The sequence below is a fragment of the Platalea leucorodia genome (genome assembly GCF_965183815.1).
Source record: "Platalea leucorodia genome assembly, chromosome: W".
Taxonomy (NCBI): Eukaryota; Metazoa; Chordata; class Aves; order Pelecaniformes; family Threskiornithidae; genus Platalea; species Platalea leucorodia.
In genome coordinates this window covers 3099491-3123094 of record NC_138859.1, presented here as the reverse complement: position 1 = coordinate 3123094, position 23604 = coordinate 3099491, and the positions used below count along the sequence as shown (strand labels likewise).

The following is a 23604-nucleotide window of genomic DNA, read 5'->3' as shown; positions in this document are numbered from 1 at the left end:
TCCACGGAAACAGTAGCCCCAGACAATGCAGTCTGAATGCAGCTTCTGGGCCACACACAGGACATGGGACTGCCTGCAAAATATCCCCTAGCTCAAGGAATACAGCGCCTCGTTCAACCAGTCCATGCAAACCTTCTGGATGTGGGGTTGGGAGTCCTATCGCTACAGCATCGGAGCATCAAATGACCACACGCTTGCAGAGGCAAGTCAGAAATCTGATACTTTGCTGCTGGCTTCTAGTTGCTCATTCTAACATTTCTGATTTCAAGTCAGCACCCCAGATCCACACAGGGAGCACCATACCTGACCAGGTGTGACCAAGGAACAAGGCTGCTACCCTGACCGCTGCAAGCGATGGCACTTCTTCCAAATCAGCACTTTTAGAATGAAAGCTGGGGCACTGAAATGCTGTTATATTTTGCATTCAGTTGCATAAACAGCCCTCAGTGCTGTCTGCCTGCATGTGCAGCAGCATCAGCTGTCTCCTGCGTTTCACTCTGGAGATGGCTGTCTTTCAGTGGAGAGTGAAGAAACCCCCACATTAACCCTTTGGGGATGAAAGGTACCCCATAATCACAGCCCCTCAAAAGTGAAGGGCAGGCTTTGAACAAAGAGAGATGGAACACAGATCACATTTTCTAGAGGCTCATCTAGTATGATGGAAGCATCTGGGAGACAGGTAAACTTCAAAAGCGTGTCCAGGTATTAAAATTAGGGGATTATCTCAGCTGCACAAAGGCAGACGGAAGAGTTTGCTGTGAGACGAAAAGCAGAAGGTGAAAGGACTTACCGTGTGATTGTTCAGCATGAACTGTACGGCGCTCAGTTTCACCAGCTTTCTAACACTACTGTATGTAATGGGAGTGTTAAGGAAGCAGCAGAGTCAGGAGAAAACTTCTTGCAATGCTTGCAAAGCACTTTCCAGGGCAACACTAGAAGGTCACCTACGTCTACATTATTCAATATGTTCTAGCCTCTTTTCCATCTGTTTCAAGAGCAACCAAGTTGCATACATCTCTACTGTAGAGACCTGCAGTGACCATTTTTATTTACTCTGTCAGCAAGAACAAGTAGAAGACCATAACATAGACTGTAAACAAATTAACTGTGGAAGTAAGCTACAAAGCACTTACGATCCAAAATAAAAATAACTACATTATAGCCACCCGCTGCAATTCAGCAGCTAGATAAGACATTGAGCAAGCACTCTCACTCTGCTCTTCTCACTACCAAAAAGATGGAGCTGTTCAGGAATCTGTTACACGCAGAGCGCTGCTGTTCCAGCCGAGCATCTGGGTCACTCTTCCCCCATCCTGAGGTTTAAGCGTTCTGCGCACGCAACAGCTCTTCTGAAAAGGATATCCAATGGAGAGGTCATTGAGCAGCTGCAGCGTCTTGGAGGTGATAGGCTCGCATCGACCCCAGTACTTCAAGTTGGTGATGCTAGGGAAGAGGACAACAAGGACGGATCAGAGGGGTTTGCTCAGCTTCCCCTTTGCTGTGCGGCGGGTTCTTCCAGTTCAAAAGTCACCCAACATCATCAGCTCCACCCTCCACCGAAACCACAGACATCACAAGCCACAAAATATTGGTATAAAATTACTGTACTTACATTTGGTTGACTAGAAAAATTATCCTTCAGATAATCTTCACTACTTGGGTCCCAAGCTACACTGGCCCATACCCAGGCCCTTGGAATTCTGTGGCACTCCAGGGCTGGTTTCTGCAGCAAGGGTAAGAGAATTCTGCGGCAGTGACTACATGCAGACGTATGCAATTCTGCACCTGCACCATCCACTGTCAGCTGCAGAATTCTAGTAGCCCTTGCTTCTTCCAGGAGAGCCATTTCACCCCTTGGGGATGATGCGCAGCCAGGGCGCGCGAGGGTAGGCAAAGCCCCATGCACGTAAAGACGGGGGCGATGCTAAAGAAGTCGAAGGGGGAGCTAGCGGCTGCACGTCGCCAGGCGCACGGCACTGGGCGTCAGCATCGGAGCTACTGAATTGGTTCAAAATGCTAACGGAGGCTGCCAAAGACATGACAAAAAGCCAGTCGACAGGTTTGGTCCGGAGGAGAGCTGCCAAGGAACAGGCTGAAGAGGGTGCCTACCAGAGTGGAAGAGTTTTAAGAAAAGGAGTTGTGCTACTCTGGTACGGAACAGCACGATTTGCAAAGAAAACCTTTGAAGGAGCAGTCCCCTCCCCATCGAGCTTTCGTGGCTGGTGATTGCCAATAGTCAAGTGACAGGGCATGAGTGCTTGAGGCTGTCCCCTCTCTGACTTTGGTTTTACCAAGCAGGCACTGGAAAGAGAATCCTTTATCCTGGTGTACGGCTTATTTTTGTGTCTCCATAGCCCAGGCTAGAATCCACGGTGGATAAATCAATCCTGGATACTGTGCGTGACTTAAGCCCTGATAAAAGCTGTAATTCTCTTGAGTAGCCAGATGTTACTAGCTTCAGACTGAACAACACTACCTCATATTCCAGTTTTCCTGGTTACACCTTCAAATAAACCCTGGAATCTCTGATGCCTGCAAGCAGGAACACTTACATCTTTCCTATGAAGACGCTCAGGACCATGGTCTCGTCATTCAACCCCAGGACCTCTGAGAGACGGCGGTACAGCTGGAGGGGAAAAAAATAACACCAATTTAAAGGCTGTCAACAGAACAAGTAATGATCAAGGATTATTTTTCACTTGTTCTCCCTTTGTGGCACACATGCCCGGGAGGGTGTACGCTCTGGGCTTTCCCAGATCAGTCAAACAATGCACAGAGATGCTTGTGATCTGATCCGGACCAACGCTTGCCCTAATCACTGCTACCTCTTTTCTATCGCTAGTCATAGCAGGTTCAGAAACTGTACACAGAAGGCGGAGCACTTGCTTTTCCTAGGGAAAGGGGACATAACTATGCTCTTCCACCTGCAGCTACACGCAGTTTCTTCGTGAATTTGCCTGGAACTCTAAGCCCCTTCACTGCTCCTAAGTCTGTGAGATGGGGAAGGAAGGTCATACGTTACTGGAAAGGAAGAGAATCTAATTCTAGAGTAATGATGTTCCCATTCTTTACCTTTTTTTTTTTTTTAAAAATTTAAAAAAGGTATTTTGCATCTCTAAAGATGCACCAAGGCATTCAAAGTCCAGTACAAGTACAATTGCCTTGTGATGAAGAGAATGGATATTTATCTTCACTTTAGAGCCAAGGAAACAAGGCACAGATACTAAGCTCAGGCTCCTCACGGGTGTATGAGGCAGTGTGACTCACACACTTTCACAGGTATATCGGCCTAAGGAACCCATCTGAAGTCACAGCAGAAACCTGGCAGATAACAAAACTGAACCCAGGTCTCAAGTTCTAGGCCACTGTCATAGTCACTGGCTACTTCCTGACGCATACAGAACACGGTATTTCAAAAACAGCTCAGGGTTTGCAACGTTAACACTGGACATGTATCTAGAAAACACAGCAGACAGGTCTCTTAAATATTTTCGGCTACAAAGAAGAGAAAACAAGTAATGCCACTTGCTTTCATTTAAAAAGGGAAGCTATTACTGGACTTCATATCACCAGAGACACAGCAAAGGGGACTGATTACCTTGGAAGACTTCTGCACCTGATCTCCAATATAGATCTTCCGGAACTGCTCAAAGAAGCTCAGCATGGCAAGCTCCAGCTTCTCATTCCCAGCCTGCGCCAGACGAGAGTCCGTCAGGTTCATCAACTGCAGCACCCTGGAGAGAGGTGGGAAAAAACACACCTTGCTGATGGACACTGGGAGAAAGGAGGGATTTCTGGCACATGGTGTTGTTCCCAGGCTGCGTGCAACAGTATTTTCTTTATACTTTTTGTGGGCACTGTCGTTATGGGTCAAGAACTGACAAAACTGGTAACAAAACACTGACTAGGGCATGTTCCTCTTCTGTGCAAGGCCATTATAAGGCTTCCGTACCCCTTCTAACAGGGATGCAAGGCCTTGGTTTTAATTTGCTGCAGAAGTGAGTTTCGGGTGCTTTAGCGCACTTACCCAGGGACTGGTGCATCACGTTCTCAAACCCACTTGCGAAACCACTACCTGCTCCCCTCACAAGAGCCCGACTCTAAACGACACACTCACTTCAGTTTGGCTTTTGTTGTGAGCCGTGTGGAAACAACGCTGTGACTGGTGCACGGGCTCGAGGAGCAGACCTTGCTGGCCAGGAAGGTGGGAGGGATTTTTCGGGTAAATAACACACATGCAGCAGAACAGGGGGGACAAAAGCAATGATACTCTTTTTGGCAAGTGCCACGAAGCAGAGTGGGAAAGAAGATAAAATGTAAATAGACTTCTATGAACAGGCATCATATACGCTGGCGCTAAAATAGAAAGGTTTCACTGGCTGAAATATATACGGGGTCCTGCTATTTCCCCTTCGATAACTCATCAGCTACACGGGAAGCCAGCGCTTGATGTTATCCATTAGCCAGGGCTCACCAGCAGCCCAGCTTCCATACATTCACAGTTTAGCTCCTTTTCCTACCCTAGCTTCCAAGCAGAGCCATTAGGCTCTGGACCAGAAGACGCTCAGCGTGACTCAAGGTGGTTCATGAGTAGCAAGCTACATGTTCTCACATCCGTCAATTAAAGCTTGCACTGGAGAGGATTTACAATCACAAAAATCCAGCATGTGTTAGATGACGTTATAAGGTTTTAACAGCTATAGAAAAACTACAATATTCACAGCCTATTTACGGACAAAACCCACTTTGGATTATTACTAGGAAAAAGCCTTTTCCCCCCACCCCAGCAAAGAACCATCATGCATTTAGTTCTACTCCAACGCATGCATTTAAGCCTGGTATAATTCCCCTCTTACATGCTCTTCCCCTCTCATTCTCTTTCTTAAAACCCAGATTTCCCAATTTAGCCAAGCCACAGCAGGAGTTTGCTGACTGGCTCTACCCACTGCCGCCAATCTCGTCTTTCAGGATGGCCAATTCCACACTGTTCTTTTCAGCGAAAAGAGGGGAAGAACATGGTGGCAGCTTCATGATAGCAATTCTTTCGTTGACTTCAATAGCGGTGCAGCTAGAAAACAGTCAGCATCCCTACCGACAAACCAACTCGCCATCCATCGCATCCTGCTCATCCGTGCTGGCGAACGAGACCCTACCACCAATCACTGCCCCGATAATATAGACGAGCCACGTCAAGCGCCCTGAAACCAACAGAAGAGATCAGAACCAAGTACGTCACACATTACACGGAGGAAGCAGAGATTTGCATTTTATTTTGGCAAAGACAGGATTCACAAGGAGTATCTTTCTGCTGTAGTGCCCATCTATACCAAAATTCCTCAGTTTTCCACTTGGTGGAGAACAGGCACGACTTTACTAGAAAAGAAACGAGAATGCCAGGTCTGCCTGGAAGATTTTCATTATTTAAAGCTGTTCCACTGCAGAAAGCCACTTCCTTGTAAAACTGTATTCTATGTATTTAAACATGTGCAGGTGCCAGCAGGCAGCGTTTATTCTTTCAAAGTACACGGGGTTGGTGGAGAAGTCAACATCATATGGAGTTTTGACCCCACAAAAAAAGGTACTGTGTTAGATCAGACAATACTGTTTCAGAAGGAAGAGGAACAGTGTCCATACTTGTGCTGATGCAGCCCAACTCCTCCACGAAAGGGGAAGCCAGCTATTTTATTAGAGCAGGGGCATAACACAGCTATACCTGAACCTCCAAAGGAACTGCTTCTTTATGGTCAGTGTTAAGCAATTCCCAAACCAACCAGCTGTGCAAGTACAAAACCTCCATGCTGAAGCCACCCGATGCTGCGGACAGACACCCTCCTTCAGACAGTGGCACCAGCTGAAAACCCCACTCCCAGTTACTCATTACCAACCACCAGCTGGAGATTTCTGCCACATAGCCAGCGGGGAGGTTCAAATGAGCACTCCGTATCCTGCCTCGGATAAAAGAGGGATGGGGCAGGCAGTGCTGACCACCTGTGGATAGGGGAACATCCTCATAACTTGTCTGTGAAAGAGTGGGCAAGGAGATGCACTACATTTCCCCTAAAAAGGAAGGGAGACAGTTGTAGGACAGCAATATCTTCAACCAGCGCTGCCGTGTGTGTTGCGAGTGTCTGTCCACAGCCAAAAATATTCTACACCATACAGGCACCTCTCCAAGGGAATGTTTGTGAGATCTGCCTCCCCACTTATGGATTTCACCACAAATGCAGGCTTCTGAAATGGTACTTGTGAGAATGGGCAACCTACTGCAAGCTCACAGGCCACAGCCCTCCAAACACGCTCACCTTCTTGCACAGCAACGTCCATGGGGCTGGCGGTGGCACTCTGCAGCAGCTCCTGGTAGGACTGGGCTGACTGATCGAAGAGCTGCACAAGCAGAGCGCAGGTCTTCTCGTACTCGCATCGGCCGATGGTGGAGAGCTGATCTAGCTGCTGTTGCACCAGGCCAGTATCATCCAGCGGATCCTCCAAACCATCCCTAAGCAGCAAGAAAGAAGATTAGAAAAGAACTTAAAATGCAGAGATAGCTGAAACCGTAACACACGCTTATTTCTGTCAGGTAGAGGATGCTTTCCTTGGCACAGTTCCAACGACTCAAGTCTCTGCCTCTACTACTTGTCACGATGGAGAGTTACACAGATGACGTAATCATCTGATCATTACTGCGGCCATAAATCAGAATAACAGCAGCGGTTCAGGTGGAGAGGCCATCAGGACCTGGGATGAGTAAGCTCTTCTTAGGTCTTTAACATTTATCCAGGTCTTTGAACAGAACGCGCAGTGCCAAGAACAAGCTCTCTGGTTGTCTTTGTGTAACAAAGCTTTCCATCTTTCTCAATGTTTTAGTTGCCTTTTCCTCTAAACCCACTAACCTCAACAATAAGCTTATTGCAAACTCCAGAGCTAGCTGAACTTGCTGTTCCTCCCTTGTATTGCTAGATACCTAAAAAGGGATAAGCCGATCTGTCTTCCTTAAGAGAGGCATTATTTTTCTATATTTGACCATTGGTTTTCATCAAATACAAACACACATAAGGTGGAATTCATCCCACACAAATTCAGGCACTGCAACAGAGTCCTGTAGGCTGCCCCTACACTCAAAGGAAGGGGGGAAAAAAAAAAAAAAGATGCTTTTAGGTATAATTTGTGCCATCCTACAGCAGAGATCTAAAAATTAAGCGAATCGCACTTTGCGTACTTATTCCTCTCTGCTACAATGGCAATTTGGAGCGTATACGGTATGCTGCAGATGTATGATGCTAGGTAAGATGAATTCTACCCATAACGTGTCAGGAGACCACTCAGATCAATCTCAGCCATTTGAGATTGAGCAAGGAAAAAAAAAATCAGCTTAAATCTTTTTTATAAGAGACAGAATATGTGATTTAGGTAAGCCTCCCTTAGAAATCCTTTGGTGACTCACAAAGCTTCCTGCAGTCATGCCCATTTTTAAAAGAAAACTCAGAAGAGACACACACTGGAGCCTTCTGCGTGAGACTCTGGTGCTGACAAGGAGAAGTGCTGCCATCTCTCTGCTTTTCTTACCTCAAGATGATGTGCACAGATTCCAGCCTGGACGTGATGTAAGCTTTTGTGACTTCTGGTGTGTACGTTTCGAGCATGTGAGGCTCTGTGGCTTTAACGTAGGGCACTGATGCAGCCAGCCGCTGCCACAAGCTTAGGAGATAGTGAACGCTGTTTGGCGCGAACTCCCAGTGCTACCAGGAGCCAAGAGAAAGAAAAGGAAAGGAAACTAGTGAGTTACGGCCTTGGTTATTTTACCCGTATTATTTTGACTCATGTAGCCCTAGATATAGCAACATCTAACGGCTTTAATGACCTGCTTGCCAATTTTAACAATGAATTTCAGTTCACATCTGAATTCAGTGGGCATTACCAGCACTCAGTAAGACTGAAACATAATCCCGAGTTCCTAGGCTGTGTAGCTGAGCCAAAGCCTTTGGTCCCAAACTACTGCCGAGCTCATACCGTAGCGTGCTGCAGACAGCTCCCCAAACAGAATGTACAGTTTAAGGCTGTTTTCCAGATAGGTATTAAAATTTAGCAAACAAAGGCATTATGTAACCTATACAATTTTTTTTTAACCATATTCTGTGCAGGCATGTAGCTACAAGCTGTATACCAGTGGAAAAGTCAGTGGGAATATGGCATGATATTCATATTACTAGCAATTGTGCAACTGCATTTTAATAGTGAAGTGATATATAATTCTAAAAATAAGCCTTATTTAACAAGGGGTTTTTTTTCCTCCTGCTAGGACATGGAAAGACTCTGGAGGCATAGCAACCCTGCCTTCCCCCACATACTGCTCCTGTTCCATTCAGTAGGAATTCACAGAATAATCGATGCTACACCGCAGGATTCTGTCACAGAGTCTGCAGGGTTTTTAGGTAAAAATAACATACAGTGAATTAAGAACAGACAAGAGGGTTATAATTTTGTTTCAAGAGAAGACAAGGGGCAGAAACACCCATCGAGGGTAAGTAAAACCATTTTGTACCTGCAGGCTGGTCACGGTGAAGTTGGCAATGAGTCGGATGACCTCGGGGTAGTTCTCCACCTTCACCAGCTCTCCCAGCTGGTAATTGCTTTTCAATCGGGCCAGCAATCGACAGAACTCATGGTAGTTATTTGGGTCTGACAAACTCTGAGAGGAGAAAAAGAGGAGAAGAATTGAGAAACAGCGCTACTTCGCAACACGTGGCAGTCAGCTACAAGTGGCGCTTATTTATGGTGGAACAGTAGGAAAAGAGGAGGAAGATGTTGCCCCCTTCTCCCCAGTGCCACAAGTGGGACGTGTACATTAGAAAGTATTTTTGGTGAAGAAACTTGATGCAGAGGAAGGAGAGAGACAATTCCACTGACTGCATCTGAAATACTCACCTGTGGGTTTTCCAGTATTCGTTTAACTCCATCAACGAGATGAGATAAAAACTTTGCTCTTTCCGCATTGTTGAAGAGGGATCTGCGTACAGAGGCTATCTGCACTAAGCAGGATAAAACCTAAAACGGGCAAAGAGAATCAATAGAAAGGGAGGGATTAGAACAATTAAATGAACAGCACGTTTCCGTTTCATGACACGACAAATCATTTAGGTCTGATGCTCCTTTGCACGCTACACAACAGCTCCTTCATCTTCGCAGTTCTGCGTAGTCTATGTAAAAATGCAGAAACAAATTACAGCAGAGAGAAAAACCACATCACCCAAAGGAACACCTCCACCCTGACAGTTAAAGGTGTGTTCCAAACTCTGGTCTTAAAAATGCTGGGATTTCTTCAGATGGAGAACACAGATCACAAAAGACTGAAAATACACTAGGACTGGCAGGGAAAGCTGGTAAACTTAACACAGGCTTGGAAAAGTATCGCAGAAGATGGAAGACTGGCAAGAAAAAAAAAATTAAATTGTTCTCAACCCAAACCTCTGAAGTTTAAATTGGGAGTAAATTCCAAGGGTGCAGCTGCAGTAGTGAGTAACAGGCTGGTGAATAGGGTTTCGAAGAGCAGCAGCAGCCAGTTATGACTAGCACCCTGCAATCCTTATCCAGAGGCAAAGCCCCGTTCCCTCTGACCAGTGTAAGGACTGCCTGCTCAACTGCTAAGCTTCTCATTTTTGCTGGCTCTTACATTTACTGATCAAAGAGGCAGGACAATTAAAAGCGTAATTGCTTCAGATTTCTATTCAGTAAGAAAAAAAAAAAAAAAAAAAAAAAGAGTCTTACACTGTTAAAGTCGCTCATGAATATTTGAGGCTCTAAATTCAGAATTAGCAAGTAACCCTTCAACATAATGAACAATACTGAGAGTCTCAGCGGAAAAAAGTACTTCTGAAGGACCCTTCCCTCCCTAGCCAAAGGGCATGTTTTCATTGTAGCATTAATTATGAAAAATATTTATCCAATAGATAAATGCCTGGCAGGCAATTTTTTTCAAGAAGAAATAATCCAGCTTTTAGTTCAGTTGTGCTATTGGCCATTTCATCCAACTGGGACATGGCCTAGTTTTAAAGTGTGGAAGGAGAAATTGCGTTCCTCGGTTGTGCTCCCAGACTTGCTACCTACACGCAGTATGGTTTTAGGATCAAATTAGCAATACAGTGGAAATAACATAAGCTACATCCCTCAAAAAGGGCTTACTGGAAGAGTAAGAGCAGGCAGACTCTAAGCTACGCAAGGACAAAGAAGTAGGTTGGACTTCCAGCAAAGAAGCCGCTCTTAGGTCAAATCCAAAACCTGCAGATGGATCAAAACTACCATCAGCAGCAGCACCAGACCAGCCTCCTCTTTGCCACTACAGCACGTCACAGTAAAGGCAGGTCTGAAGTCAGCCTACGGCATTTTCACCAACAGCAAATCTCCCAAATGAATCCTACAAACGCTTTCTGGTAGTGGAGCCTGTAAGGAAAATAAACACTAAACTTACCAGAGGAGAAAACGAAGGAGGGATGGAATGATAAAGATCAAAAAACAACTGAAGGGTCGAAGAATCCAAGAATGCTGAAACAGAACAGAGCATTTTACTGAGAACACCTCCATTTACTGCCTTCCATAAGTCTAATGCTTATCTTATCAACAATGACGTGTACTTGCCACATGCAGCACCACACTAAGAAAACCTCCAAAGGATTTTACATTTTTATGCAATTGCCTTTCCCAGAAATAAAGCATACCCACTGGTACTTGGTACTAAGACAGAATTACAGGAAAACATTTTAAGAACACAATCTGTGAAACTGCCTGCAAAATGACTGGTGAGAACAGCAAGGATGTTGAGAACAGGTGCCAAGTTATTTGTTATTTATATTTAAAAAACAACCATACAGTTTACTGTTTCTTGAATTGGCAGGTGTAAGACTGAAGGGGTAGAGGAGTGTTTACATAACTCAACATAACCAACCCAAACTGAACTGCATTTGTAATCACACTAAGGAAAGGCTGGATTTTGCATCTGGCATTGTATGCAAAAGTTTATTTGTTAAGTAGAGAGAGGGCTTTAGCAAGTCACCCATGCTTTCAGCTGGTATGCTGTAGATTAGCCCTCTCCCTCCAGCAAGATTACCTGATCTCCAACTGGTTGGGATCTGCACAGTGCAAAGATCATCTGAGGACTCGTCTGTTGATGTGCCAATGAAATCAAAGTTCAGGCAATTATGCGTGAGCTTAAGAAGCTGCATGAGCAGACCATGCTGGCTTTCATCATTTAGATTCAGGTTCTTCCCAGAAGCCTATAAAATACATCGGATTAAAAAAAGTAAGAAAAAAAATCAAGGTGACAGCTGAGTTTGAGGCAGTAATTCAACTTTAGACAGGATGTGGCAATCACAAGGATCACATGCCACAAGCACCAACCCCAGCTATCACATATTTTTACAGACAGCATGTGTATTTACATGCTTAGTCTCTACAGGAGATGGATAAACAGACAGCGCTTTCTTTTTCACTCAGCTTGTACTGCACCGGAGAAAAGCAGCCAGGCGTGCCAGCTTGCAATTATACCGTGAGATTCAGGAGATAAAGAAGTTCTTATTAAGGTTAAGCACAAGAATACATTTTCTGCCTGACAAGAACTTAGCAGCAGGGAATCCTGTTGCTGCACCTAACCCTCATGTGGAAAGGAGTGCGTTCACTTTTGTTGCACAGATGATCCGTACAAGCCCTGCTCCCGTTACAACGCCCTGCGATGGGCAGGGAAAACATGGCTACACTCAAGTAACACAAAGAGCTGGATGGACATGAAATGCTAGGGCTTTTCACTGCAGTTCAAATGTAGCACGCAGGTCTGTACTCCAGGGACAGACCAGCCCGTCTGTCCTTTGTATTATCGCTCTGTACTTAAAACTAACTTAAGTCTATTGCAAAGAACCCACTGCACCGTGCCGACACCGCCAAGACCAGTGCCGGTGGTTGCTGGAACGCCTTCCTCGCGCTCTCCGCTGTATCACAAAGACTTACTCTTCTGAGGCTGCCTAAATGCACCCTGTTTTACGGACATGGATACAGACGTGATCACTGGTTTCTCGCAGCCCGATCCTCCCCACTCGAAAGGGTCACCTTAGAAACTTCTGCTTTATATACAGAAGCTTGAGACAGCTACTATTAGACAAAAAAAAAAGACATAACTTGGGTAGTAGGTGTTTAATCGCGGGAAAACACAGAAGTTGCAGGAGACAACAGAAAACATTCCAACCTGTCTTAAACCACAGCATCCCAAGAAACAAAAGCAAGATGATTCCAAGTTAGGGTGGAAAACCAGAGGCAAGCCATGTCTTTCTAGTCTCTGAGTCCCCATGGTCATGCAGCCACAGTAGCGTGAGCAATAGCTCAGCCAGAGCTACCTGTACAGGACAACAGTAAGCCTGCAGGTCTGGGGACACCGGGTTTAACAAGGTCTGGTTTATGCCTCCTGGCTGAGCACAAGCACTTGCTGAATTTTCTCCAACAAGTCTGGGCAGTTATAAGGACCCTGTCCTGCCTGCACCTCTTTAGGCGCTTCTTTTCGCAAAACTAGAGGAATCCTTTTATTTCCGAGACCTCTAATCGACCATCCAAGGCACCTGAAATAAGCCAATGAATTCAAAAGTTACCAGAGCTGTTATGGCTCAGGAGGACGGGTGCATGGGGAAGGATGACTAGCGTGATTGTACAAGCCTTGCTTCCTTTAGAAACCAGGAGAAAAAAGATCAAATTACACCCACGTACACACCTTTATTACTGACAGAACCAGAGCTGCTCGTTTTGAAATATCTTTAAAATAAAGTTTCCTTTTCACTCTTTGTGCTATTTTTCAACTTTGACACTTCACTCCGCTGGCAGGATGAAAGTTAAACGAATCAAATCTGTGCCGCTGCCACTCAGTTTACTGGGGCAGACTTTCTCACAAAGGGCTATTCTTGAAGGCACCATTACAACTCCAGATTAACTTTTTAGAAAAGAAACCTGACGCAGAATCGAGAATTTTCTTCAGATAATCTACCTGCTTACAAAATATACATGTGCTACTTCAGCGGAAAGAAAAACTGCTTTTTTGGGGGTAAAACCCAACGCTACTAGCAGAGCATTGCTGCCCTGTCCCAAGATAAGTATTTTTAAAGCAAGTTAACTCATGTGTGATAACTAGCACAAAATAAAAACCTGGGGAACACAAGCCAGTCTAATATTTATCATGTGTTAATACATCAAGGACAATCTTCAGTCTCAATCTACTAAACATATCTTCTCTAACATTTTTTCCTCTCACCACGTGGGTTTTAAACTGAGGTTAAAAAAAAAAAAAGAGATAAGGACGTACTTTACAGGAAACCTCTCTGCCAGTACTGTAAATCAAAGATATTTAAAACATAAAACAAACATCTCATCTCTTTCCTGATGCTTTACGACAGGGAAGTTTAACCTGAGCCTCATGGTCCAGGCATGTATGTTCAATCAAACTCGTTGAAAGGACTTATATTTCTGTTATTGTATCATGTTTATTTTTTTTTTCCTTAATACAAACCTAAGTCAAAGCTTTCCTGAAAAGCAAGTCCAGGACATAGCTTTTAGAACAAGAGCGCTTATTCCAGGAGAGTTAAATCAGCAGGAACTTCAGCCCAAAGTCTGTCGCCCCAACATACAAGAGAGATGACAAACGACAGTTTCCTTACCTGTTTCAGTAAATTGCATGACAGTGTGAAAATATCAAATAAGGACGAATCTCGGAAGGAAGAGGCTATTTTCCTGTGCTTGGTCAGTGGATGAGTAGTATCCGCCTGAGCAGAGAGAAAACCAGCGCTTAGAACTGACGGGCAGAGGTGGACCAAGACCAGCAGAACCTGCAGGAACCCTGTTAAGCACTGGGACACGAAGGTTTCCCTCCCCAGAGCGATGTCGCACCAGCTGGCTAAACTGGGGGGATGCACTGCCGCTCCGCTATGTGCTGCTACTGCAGAGCAGTGGTTCTTCCATGGATAAAGTCATATTGCTGGCTGGTGACAGGACTTTCCACCTACAATACTTACAACGCCATTTCACTGTACCTCTGCCAGAAAGCAGGGTTGGGTTTACTCTCAAGTTCATTTAAATCTCTTCCAAAGCGGGATCAGCAGCAGTATTTTCAACAGCACTTATGTCATTTTAGAAACTTGAACGCTGCTTTCTAAAGCGCTCCGATCTCCTAAGAGTTAAATCCTACCTGAAGCCGCTGGGCAGACACATGGTCAACTACTAGCAATTATAACTCCCCTCCTGAACCTGCACAGATGAGAAGAAAACTAGAAGGAGAGTTAACCAGTGACAGCCAGTTTGGACTTTGCTGTACCTATTATAAACTCCAGTTCCAGACCTCTCACTGTATCAGAATAAAGAGCTGACGTATGATCTAAGAGGCAAACACACACATATTGCTTTATACTGGATAACAACGTCTCCAACTGATGCAACCGATGCATTTAGCATGGGTGAGGACAGGTTATGTCACTTTGCACAGTACTTTCTAGGAAGGGGAGAAAGGTGAAGCAATACTTCACATCTTTGCCATTTATTTGAACACAGGCTGGCAAAATTCCACTTGCCCAGCGTAAATTATTTGATGGGCAGTTGGTTATCACAGTGCATCTGGGTCGGAGCCTTATTGCAGCCCTGTGTAGAGGCACGCAACGTGAATCTCCATTTTCTTTACGCTTTTGTTACTATACCTCTGTTAACCTTAATTATGCACACATCTCATCCAGTATCACAGGAACCAGTATGGCTCTAGCCGCTGCAGACCTCACTTTAACGTACTAACCTTCACAACGATCCCATGGAGGATGCAAACACTCTTGTCTCTTATATTATAGGTGAGAAAGAGAAGCCCTGCATCACCCAGTAGTTGGTGGCAGATCAGAACTGGACCTAAATTTTGTCAGGTGCTCTAACAACTGAATTATTGTTCCTCAGCTCACGCTATTAGATTTCAGGGTCTTTAAGAAAATAAGCATTATTTACTCTCTCCATGATTATTACAAATTTCATGTATTTCTAGGCTTGTGGCAAACGAGCGTTTCCTTTTTCTTCACCAAGAGGTCACGTGGCTTAAACCAGTGAACTTCTACAATACAGTGGACGCTCAGTACCTCCGGGCAAGTCTGTGCAGTACTTACAGGATGAAAACTGATAATTCAAAACAGTTACTAGCACTTTATTTTATTTGTACTGCGAGCTTTTGGAACGAAAGCTTTAGTAAACAGAGCTCTAGAAAATTCGGCTCTCATGCAGTGTCGTTGGAAGTTTAAATAGTTATCAAAAAAAGCCTGACGAGAAGCCCCACAAGGGTTTTTTTGGGCGGGTTGTTTTGCTATGTACATGTACATGACCCCACTCTGATGAGTGGGCATGCTGGCAGATTTATTATTTTGCAAGTAATGGCAGTTTTAGACTTTCCAAGATGAGTCACTGAATCCAGCCCTGTGCAATTGCTGGCACAAAACACATTTAGGAATGAGTAGTAAACTGTGGCAGATTTAATATCCAAGATATCAGGAAGAGATTTTTGATCAAAGTCTTTAATTTTGTTGCTTGTTTTAGTATCAACCTGTAGAGACTCTGGAACTGGGATAGGCGACAGTTTCTGTGCTGACCCTTCTCCTGCAAGCAGAAGCTGTAGCCCTGTACAAAGATGCTGACAGACACATACTGATTTATAGAGGTAAACGGACTTGCTTTCATCCTTGATGCAAGGAAGTGAAGGACCGGCCCTCTACGGAGACGGAGTTAGGATTGTAGAAAAGTCTGGGCAAGGACGTGGTAACAGTAATAAGACATGGCTTAAGAGTTAGGAGGAGAGCTATGGGTTAGGATTTACTGATCAGGCCAGGCTTGAAGAATGAAAGTGAATTTGGGGTCTGAAACGGATGGAGAAGCCGTTCAGATTACAGGGCAGGGCTCGGGAAGTTCAGCGGAAGAAATCGGTGCTTTGGCCTGGCCAGGAGAAAACCTCCTCCTCCATTTCCAGTTCTGAAAACAATTTGTAATCGTCCTTCAAACGCCACTCAAGGATCTCAACATTCCAATGCCTCGATTAGTCAGTATACCAGCAAAAATGAAAGGCTAGTTTCCTTAGTAAGATATTAAAATCAAAAACCTTAGTTACACCTGGTCCTCTTACCAAAATTAGAGACATTTATACACATGGCAACCCTCACGCTGTCTTAGGACAGTGGTAGCCATCAACAGTGCTACAGCAAAGTCTGCCTGACTGATTAGGAAAACGATGTAAGCTTAGATAGCAGCAAGTAAAGCTGCTTGTTCCAGCTTTCAACATAAATACCGAGAGGTAGCATAACGTTAGAGGGCTCTGCAAACCACCGAACTAACCAACCCAGAAAGACTTGCTGCAGCTGGCACGACTGGGTGCCACGCCAGAGCACCACGGACTCGGCGTGCCCAGTCTTTCTTCTGCCAGTCACCCAGGGCCGGGGCTGTGTAAGGGACTCGGCACTCAGCCCCGATAAACTGGCAGAATATGAGATCTACCTGCTGGGAACGCTATGAAATTTAGGACTGAATGAAAATGACACTTTTAAAATCTGCACAATTTGACAAATCCTCTTTGTTTCATCTCCCTGGTCAATACGGAGGGCGTGCTCCATTCGCTTCTTGGCACAAGAATGCTGTAAGCTGCAACAGTGCACGGGGAGTGACAACAGAAGGTGCTAGGGATGTCCTCACGCTTGGGGCTTTGTCCTCACTAGGCAGGCTTGGCTAGCTGCTTAGCATTGCTCTTTCCTTTTTCATCTCAGAAGATGACATCAAAATATGAGAGAAGATGGAAGATGCCAGTGAAACAAAACAATTCCTCAGGACAGGAGGTTTCAGCATCTTACCACAAAAGTAGGTGACTGTGTAAAAATAACGGGGGGGGGGGAAATAAAATAAAGAAAACACCCATCACACAACACCCCCTACACCAAAAAAAAAAAAAAAAAAACAAACCCCCAAACAATGCACAGACACACAGCAGGACACAACAATATGAATGAGAAAATTGGACACTTACTTCACTGAGGAAGGCTGTAGCACTTACTTGATTAATTTCATTAGTTAGTTGGGACAGGATTGTCACTCCTATGATGCAGTGCTCTACACTATCCTGAGGAAGGAAAAGGGGACAGGGAAAGCAGTTAGCAGTGCCAGGATGTTTTCATTAAGCTTCGCCGTCATTCAAAGACCTTTCTGCTTGGAAGATTTCTAGACATGTTTGTCTAGAAATGCTTTATTTTTGTAGTATTGTGACTGGAAAAAAGCCCATGAGCAATACCAAGCAGAGAATTTAAAATGTGCTTTTAAAGTACTTGATGTTGTTAACAATGCAAAGGTTTCTAAAGCGTTCGGTAACATGAGTTAATAAAAATAGGCATCTTTAAGAATTTAATCCACATTTTTCTGTTATGCCCTAACTCTGAAAAGACTTATTTAGATTTAAATCAGTTTCTTTAATTTTAACAGAGGCTGTGGTAAAACATGCGGAAATTTCTGAAACATTAGGACAAGTATTAAAGTCGCCAGATGAAAACTCTGGGAAATAAACTCCCCCCTGCTTTTTAAACTACAGACCTTGAACAACATGAGCAGCAGCTGACCAAGTTTCTCCACACACCCGCCCCAGGACCCTCCTGCCAAGAAGGACAGCCTATCTCCCAGTGAAGGGAGTCCATTCTTCACAGCCTGTTCAGCCTCTGGCTGCACTTGAGACTGCCAACAAGGGGCCAATTGTGAACTAAGTCTGTGACAGATACCTCTTCACTAGAAACGGTAATCCATTTATCAAATGATTTAAGAGAAACAACCTGTACTGTTCCTTTGCCCCAGTTTCTGTTCTGTAACTAATAAATGATGTTTCCTTTCCTAGCTCCACCTTGCTTTGCACCTTCTGCACAAAATCGCCCTGATCTCCAGCTTCAAACACTGAACTCATCTGCAACAGAGAAATTCAAGCATATTTAGGCTTGGGACCTTGGCCGCTTCTTTACTGGAGCCATCTCTCGACGACAGTCTCAGTATTTACATGACAATATCGAGACACAAGCCCCTGGAAACCTTGCTGAACCACGTCTTTAAAAAATGTGCAGCCTCCTGTACACTTTAGCAGCCAGAACAGGTAACTCGAGCAAACGGGAACAGACCGTCTCAAACTGAACACAGCAAGCAGATATTCACACCATTTAATTAGGTTCCTGATTAAAAAGCATACATTCCCCATGTCATGAGCTGAGAGAGTGGGGAATCTAGCTCTGATTATTTCAGCTAAGAGGACCTGCAAACTATTTGGAACATAGTTATCAGCCCAGAAAGGAACATGATCTTTAAATTACTTAACACCTTCTCGATCCTGCTTCACCGCAGACATCTGTAAATGCCTAAAATAATAGTAGCTAGCCTGTTTTCTGAATGCCCACACTCTCCCACTCCAGAATTAAAGCCTTGTACGCATTACATCTCCTTTTCCACACTGGGAAGAATTTCTGGTCATTTTGATCTCCTCTACTGTCTTCCTCCAACTTTTGATTTTGGGACAAGTTTCAGAGCAAATAAATCAGTATTCGTAGTGTTACAGGATTTACTGATCTCTCTGGGAAGACGTTTCAGTTTGGAGACAGCTGTTGATAAAAATGCAACCTTATACCTATACAGTCTTTTGGGTTGGGAATGAAACCCTGTACTGTGGTGACAGCAAGTACATTTATGAAACAGTCAGGACTTATAAAGAAAATTAACAATAACACACTAGTTTTCAGCTACGTTTTGTTATAATAACTCAGCTAAACATCAAACGTGACTTCCATGGATATATCACCCTTGCAGTGAAAGAAAGCAAGTCAAGCATGGCACTTATTTCCCCCGTAGACAATAAGCCCACATGTTTACCATTTTGCACTCATCAGCACGGTGCATTTAAGCTTGAGAGCTTGAAAGGAGAATTGTGCAACTGGAACGCCAAAAGACGTGCCTTACCGTTGAATACTAATGGTGGCAGTTTCCAGAAAGAAATCCCTGCCCCACCAAACTTTAAATTATAAAGACTGACCTGTCCTGCCAGTTGTCAGCTGCTTGGCCTTGGTAGTCACTATTGAATCAACAAATGGACAGATGAAAGACTGGACAGAGGATACTAAGGTGCAAAACAGTAACTGAAAATGCATGCACTTTCAAATCCCAAAAGGTGTCTATTTATCTTACAAAAAATCTGACCTGTAAAAACCTTGTGACATCTGTGATCACGTTCCTGAAGACATATTCATCCTTCTGACAGTCAAACCAGCCCAACTTTGTGATCCTGGCATATAACTGGATGAGTGCTTGTGTGACAAATGTTGCCAACTTTGGCCTAGTGGCAAGGTAGTTGAGCACATAGTTCCCTGAAACACAGAGAAGAGGTGTATCTGTAGACAAAAACTTGGCAGATGGAACTGAGATGGTAACACCGATAGGAAAAAGCATCTTTTTGAAAGCCGTTTTAAAAAGAATAATCAGCACAGTAGTCGGTTAGATACAAACGTTGACCTTTTACTTGTGAATTTACCATGCTAAAGCTGTGGAACAGATCTGGAAAGTGGTTAGAGACAGGTGAGAGCTCCTCCCCACAAGCCTAACTTGTTTTGTATTATCAGATTAAGCCTAACCCTCTGTAAGCACACGCAAAGAGCAAGAAAAGCTGAAAATACTTCAAGACCTTTCCTCGGGGATGATCATCTACCACATCATTTGTAAAAAAGAAAGCAGACTGAATGGCATTCGGACTCCTTCCTCGGAGGAAGGGAAGTATCAGCCATTCTCCAGGAAAGAGCGCTGTGACAGACCGACTGCTCCCTTAGGAAATACTCTAAATAATATTTCAGAGACCCATAAAGGATTTTCAGTTTTGAAAGCATGTCCTCAGAAGAGGCAAGCACCATGCATATTTTATACTCCAACAAGAAATTTATCAAATGCAACTGGTTTATTCACAAGACCACAGAGTTGTCATTCCCTTCCACCTGGAAAAATTCTGTATATTTAGCCTTGAACTCTGATAGCTAATGATATAGGTCAAGATGCCATATAAGAGAAATGTTTCTTTGCCTTTTGGGTATCCTATATCTTAGGATGCCCAAACTGTAAAGCACAGCAGCTTGCAGAAAACCTCCCACCCGCGGATGAAAGTCCGTACGACAAACATTCACATTAGTTTGGTTAGAAAAATTAAGTCTTGTACTCACGAATATCTATTCGTTGTTCCAATGGTAAAGGGTTGTTTGTGCGTGACACGAGTTTTGTAAGGCATGTAGCTGCCAATAACTGGGAGTAGGATGACTGTAAAGAAAAAAAACCCAAAACACAAATAGAAGTTTACTGCACACTTCAGAAGATCAAGCAGCAATGCTGGATTTTAAGCTAATTGCTCTCTGGAAATTTGAGTTTAAAGCATTAATTTAATGGGTAAGTCTAAATACTCTACATAGCATTTATTCTATGTTTTTATAGACACTAAGGTAAACCAAATACTTGAAGAAAGTGTTTAAGAAGGACAGGAAAAGCTTTTAAAGAGCGGAAGACAACAGAACCACCATTGAAGGCAGGAGTAAAACTGCAAACGTAGTCAAACTGCATGAAGTTACCTTAAACACCATGCCTGAAAAAGACTATTAGCCCTCTGAGCCGTAGGAGTACGTTACCATACATTAAGAAGCACTTACAACTTCCACTTGATTATTAAATACAGGTTAAAATTTTTTTCTTATAGAACAGCACACAGACCACTGAACTGTAATCTAATTCAAGGGACATAAATGATGGCATTCAACTACCTAAAACCCCTGGCTGCACGCGATTCCATAAATTACAGCCAGGGAAATGACAAGCATTTTGCATGCCGATTTCTGTAATATATAGTACTGTAGAAAGCTTAGTAGCCAAGATGCAGGAAACCTACTTATTCCAATATTCCCAAGGACAGTCGGGTATAAAGTGAGTCAGATCCCAGACTGAACAAAAAAACCCCATAACCCTCTGGCAAGGGTCAGAGAGGCAATGGATGACATGCAGAGAATGAAACTGGGCTTTAGGAACTTTCCTTAAAAAAAAAATAAACAAACAAAACTATTTGTCCTCAGGTAAACCAGTTACTAGTTCCCACCAGCAGAGCTTCAAATCAGTTTGTTTTGAATTCACTGGACTTCAAATTTAACAAAAAGTTAAATCATTCGCTTTGTGTAAGTTTGCTAAGCCTGTTAAGTGTCACTCTTCTTCTCCTCCTCCCTTCACCACCTCCTTCTCCTCCTCCTCCTGCAGGACTGACTCTTTACAACAGGCTGTTCAATGTTTCCCATTTTTGTGAACAAGGCTCCAATCTGATAGATATGAGAGCTGGATGCACATTCTGCCAAAAGTCAAATCTTGCAAGATCATGTGGCAAAGCCATTTTAAACATTATTTGTGCTGATACAAAGTAAAAACCAAATGGCCACTTAAAAAGAAGAAAGCTAAAAAAAGTCAGGCAGGATTTACTGCTGGCATATTTTACATCCCTTCTGTAACACTAATTCTAAAGCACATGATCTAATTTTCCCTGTTTTCAACTGCTGGATTATTAAGACAACACTATAGCAGGGGCAGTTTTCCAAGGAAACATTCCAGAAGCAACACTGCTGGTTTGATCCCCTACGAACCTCTGCGCACACACCGTTTTCTCCCCAAAGCCTGCAGAGGAGGCAGTGGTTCCCACAGTCTATGAAATACCACTGCCATAATAATGTTTTCAACTTAAAGCTTGACGTGTCTGGGTGGTAGCCTGCGAAGAATGCAGCAAGGCCCACAAGACATTAGAATTGACAACCGTTTGTAGTAACCACTGCAGCAGCATAATTAGCCATCGGAGGCAATGCTTTTTTTGGCATAGGCTGCCCACAAATGGAGACGCATGAGAGCATACGGGGGATGGAATATAAACACCGCATAGCAGACCTGGGCGCTATTTCCCTTATCAATGCCCAAAATAGCAAGATACATTTTGGACAATTATATTGTTTTACATACACTCCCTCTTTCTAGAAGAAGCTGGCACTTGCTCAGGCAGTCTGGACTGTTGGTGAACTCGACCAAGGCTTTCTCTGCCTGGAGCCGTGTCGCAGTGTCTGTGGTCTCATACAGCTGCTTGCACAGGTTCTCTAGCTGGGCTAGGCTCTGGAACACAGGAAAACACATCAATTAGAAACAAGAGGTTTTACAGTTCAGTTATGCAACAGTTTAACCCAGGTTATACGTACGTATACATACACACATATATAAACCTTTACTGTTTGCGCAAAGGAAGGAAAACGCTTAACTCAGTTTGCTCTTCCACCAACTAAATGCATTTAACCTACTAAACTACCTGTACAGATATTTCACAGCTCTCTCTTACACTTGACAAAATATCAGGTTGCCTCCCCACCTTCACCTTTTTTACCTGAACTCGGGCACCCGCTCCCAGGGTCAGCGCTCACCCAGCCTGAAGGCACCGCACCGTGCGGCTGAGGAGGTCTGGGAAACCTCTTACATCTCGTGCTGTAATGGCAATAATCCTAACCTGCCCATTTTAAATAGCAAAAACCATTCTCACATCTAGCTGTTCTGTTATACAGCGTCAAACCCCTCACAGACTTGGTTTATGTTCCCTTTGCAGGGCACCGTAACAGACTTCAGCATCCCAGGATGCTGGAGGGATCTCACGTTAAATCTTCCGCACTACGCATGCCAAAAATACCTAAAGCACAACAGCGCAAACGAAGAACGGCATGGATGCCTTTGAGCGCCGTCTCCGTGAACGCGTTCGAAGGGAAATAAAACTACCAGGCAGATTCTGTGTGCTCAAACAACTGGAAAATATTTGCCATAAACTGTGATCCAGGCAGACGGTTTCCCCCAGTGAAATCTTAGGTGTCCTACTTAAAAAGTGGCTTCACAGATGGATATAAATATTCCCTCGGGCTCTTACAGCTAGATTAATAAAGCAGGTATTTTCAACCGCTTTAGGGCTACTTTCTAGGTTTCCAGGGGTAAATCATTACAAGCAAACCATAACTTTTGTGCATTTGTAAAAAGAAGGGTAGCATCAATCACCTAATTTATTTTTGGAGGAGAGGTTGTTATGCAAAAGCTGAGTTACCGACAGGGTCGGCCGACGGATTCAGGCACCGCATCAGCGCACAACTGAACGCTTTCTTATACACAAGAGGAGCAATTCCACGCCAAAAGCACACAGAAGTTTTTGAGGCTCTGTTGCCGAGATGATCATCGGATAAGACTGTGTTAGAAGAAACAGAGAGGGACCCTCTGCAAAAATTCTCTTTCCCTGTACCATGTTGCAGAGCTCTGATTTTGGTGGTTTGGTGGTGGTTTTTTTTTTTTTAATAACAACTTCATGGAAAATGTTGCCCTGACAGCTTCACCACGTTAGAGAAATTAGAGAACTTTGCCAAGTGCTAGACAGCAGTTCAACATACAGTTTTCCTTTTGAGAAAGCCCAAACCCAAAGACTTGAGCTCTCCACTGAAAATCCTCAAAAACCTAAGACGAATATGAACCGTTACTAAC

At 44.0% G+C, this 23604-nt stretch overlaps 1 protein-coding gene across 3 annotated transcripts in view; it reads right to left on the bottom strand.

The window, feature by feature from the left end:
* The window catches only part of LOC309602019 (exportin-7), a 49927-nt gene that overhangs the window by 10398 nt on the left and 15925 nt on the right, over positions 1-23604 (bottom strand). For 2 of the 3 annotated variants that reach the window (XM_082335303.1, XM_082335301.1), the window contains exons 2-17: positions 22066-22212; positions 20250-20343; positions 19243-19409; positions 17051-17143; positions 13680-13784; positions 11099-11264; positions 10463-10536; positions 8923-9042; positions 8540-8686; positions 7564-7736; positions 6303-6496; positions 5093-5198; positions 3599-3734; positions 2553-2626; positions 1363-1443; positions 791-854 (exon numbers count right to left, since the gene is read on the bottom strand). In XM_082335303.1, the coding sequence (XP_082191429.1) occupies positions 791-854; positions 1363-1443; positions 2553-2626; positions 3599-3734; positions 5093-5198; positions 6303-6496; positions 7564-7736; positions 8540-8686; positions 8923-9042; positions 10463-10536; positions 11099-11264; positions 13680-13784; positions 17051-17143; positions 19243-19409; positions 20250-20343; positions 22066-22212 (1941 nt within the window). The remainder of the gene's footprint in view (positions 1-790; positions 855-1362; positions 1444-2552; positions 2627-3598; positions 3735-5092; positions 5199-6302; positions 6497-7563; positions 7737-8539; positions 8687-8922; positions 9043-10462; positions 10537-11098; positions 11265-13679; positions 13785-17050; positions 17144-19242; positions 19410-20249; positions 20344-22065; positions 22213-23604) is intronic. The other variant, XM_082335302.1, reaches the window with a different exon arrangement.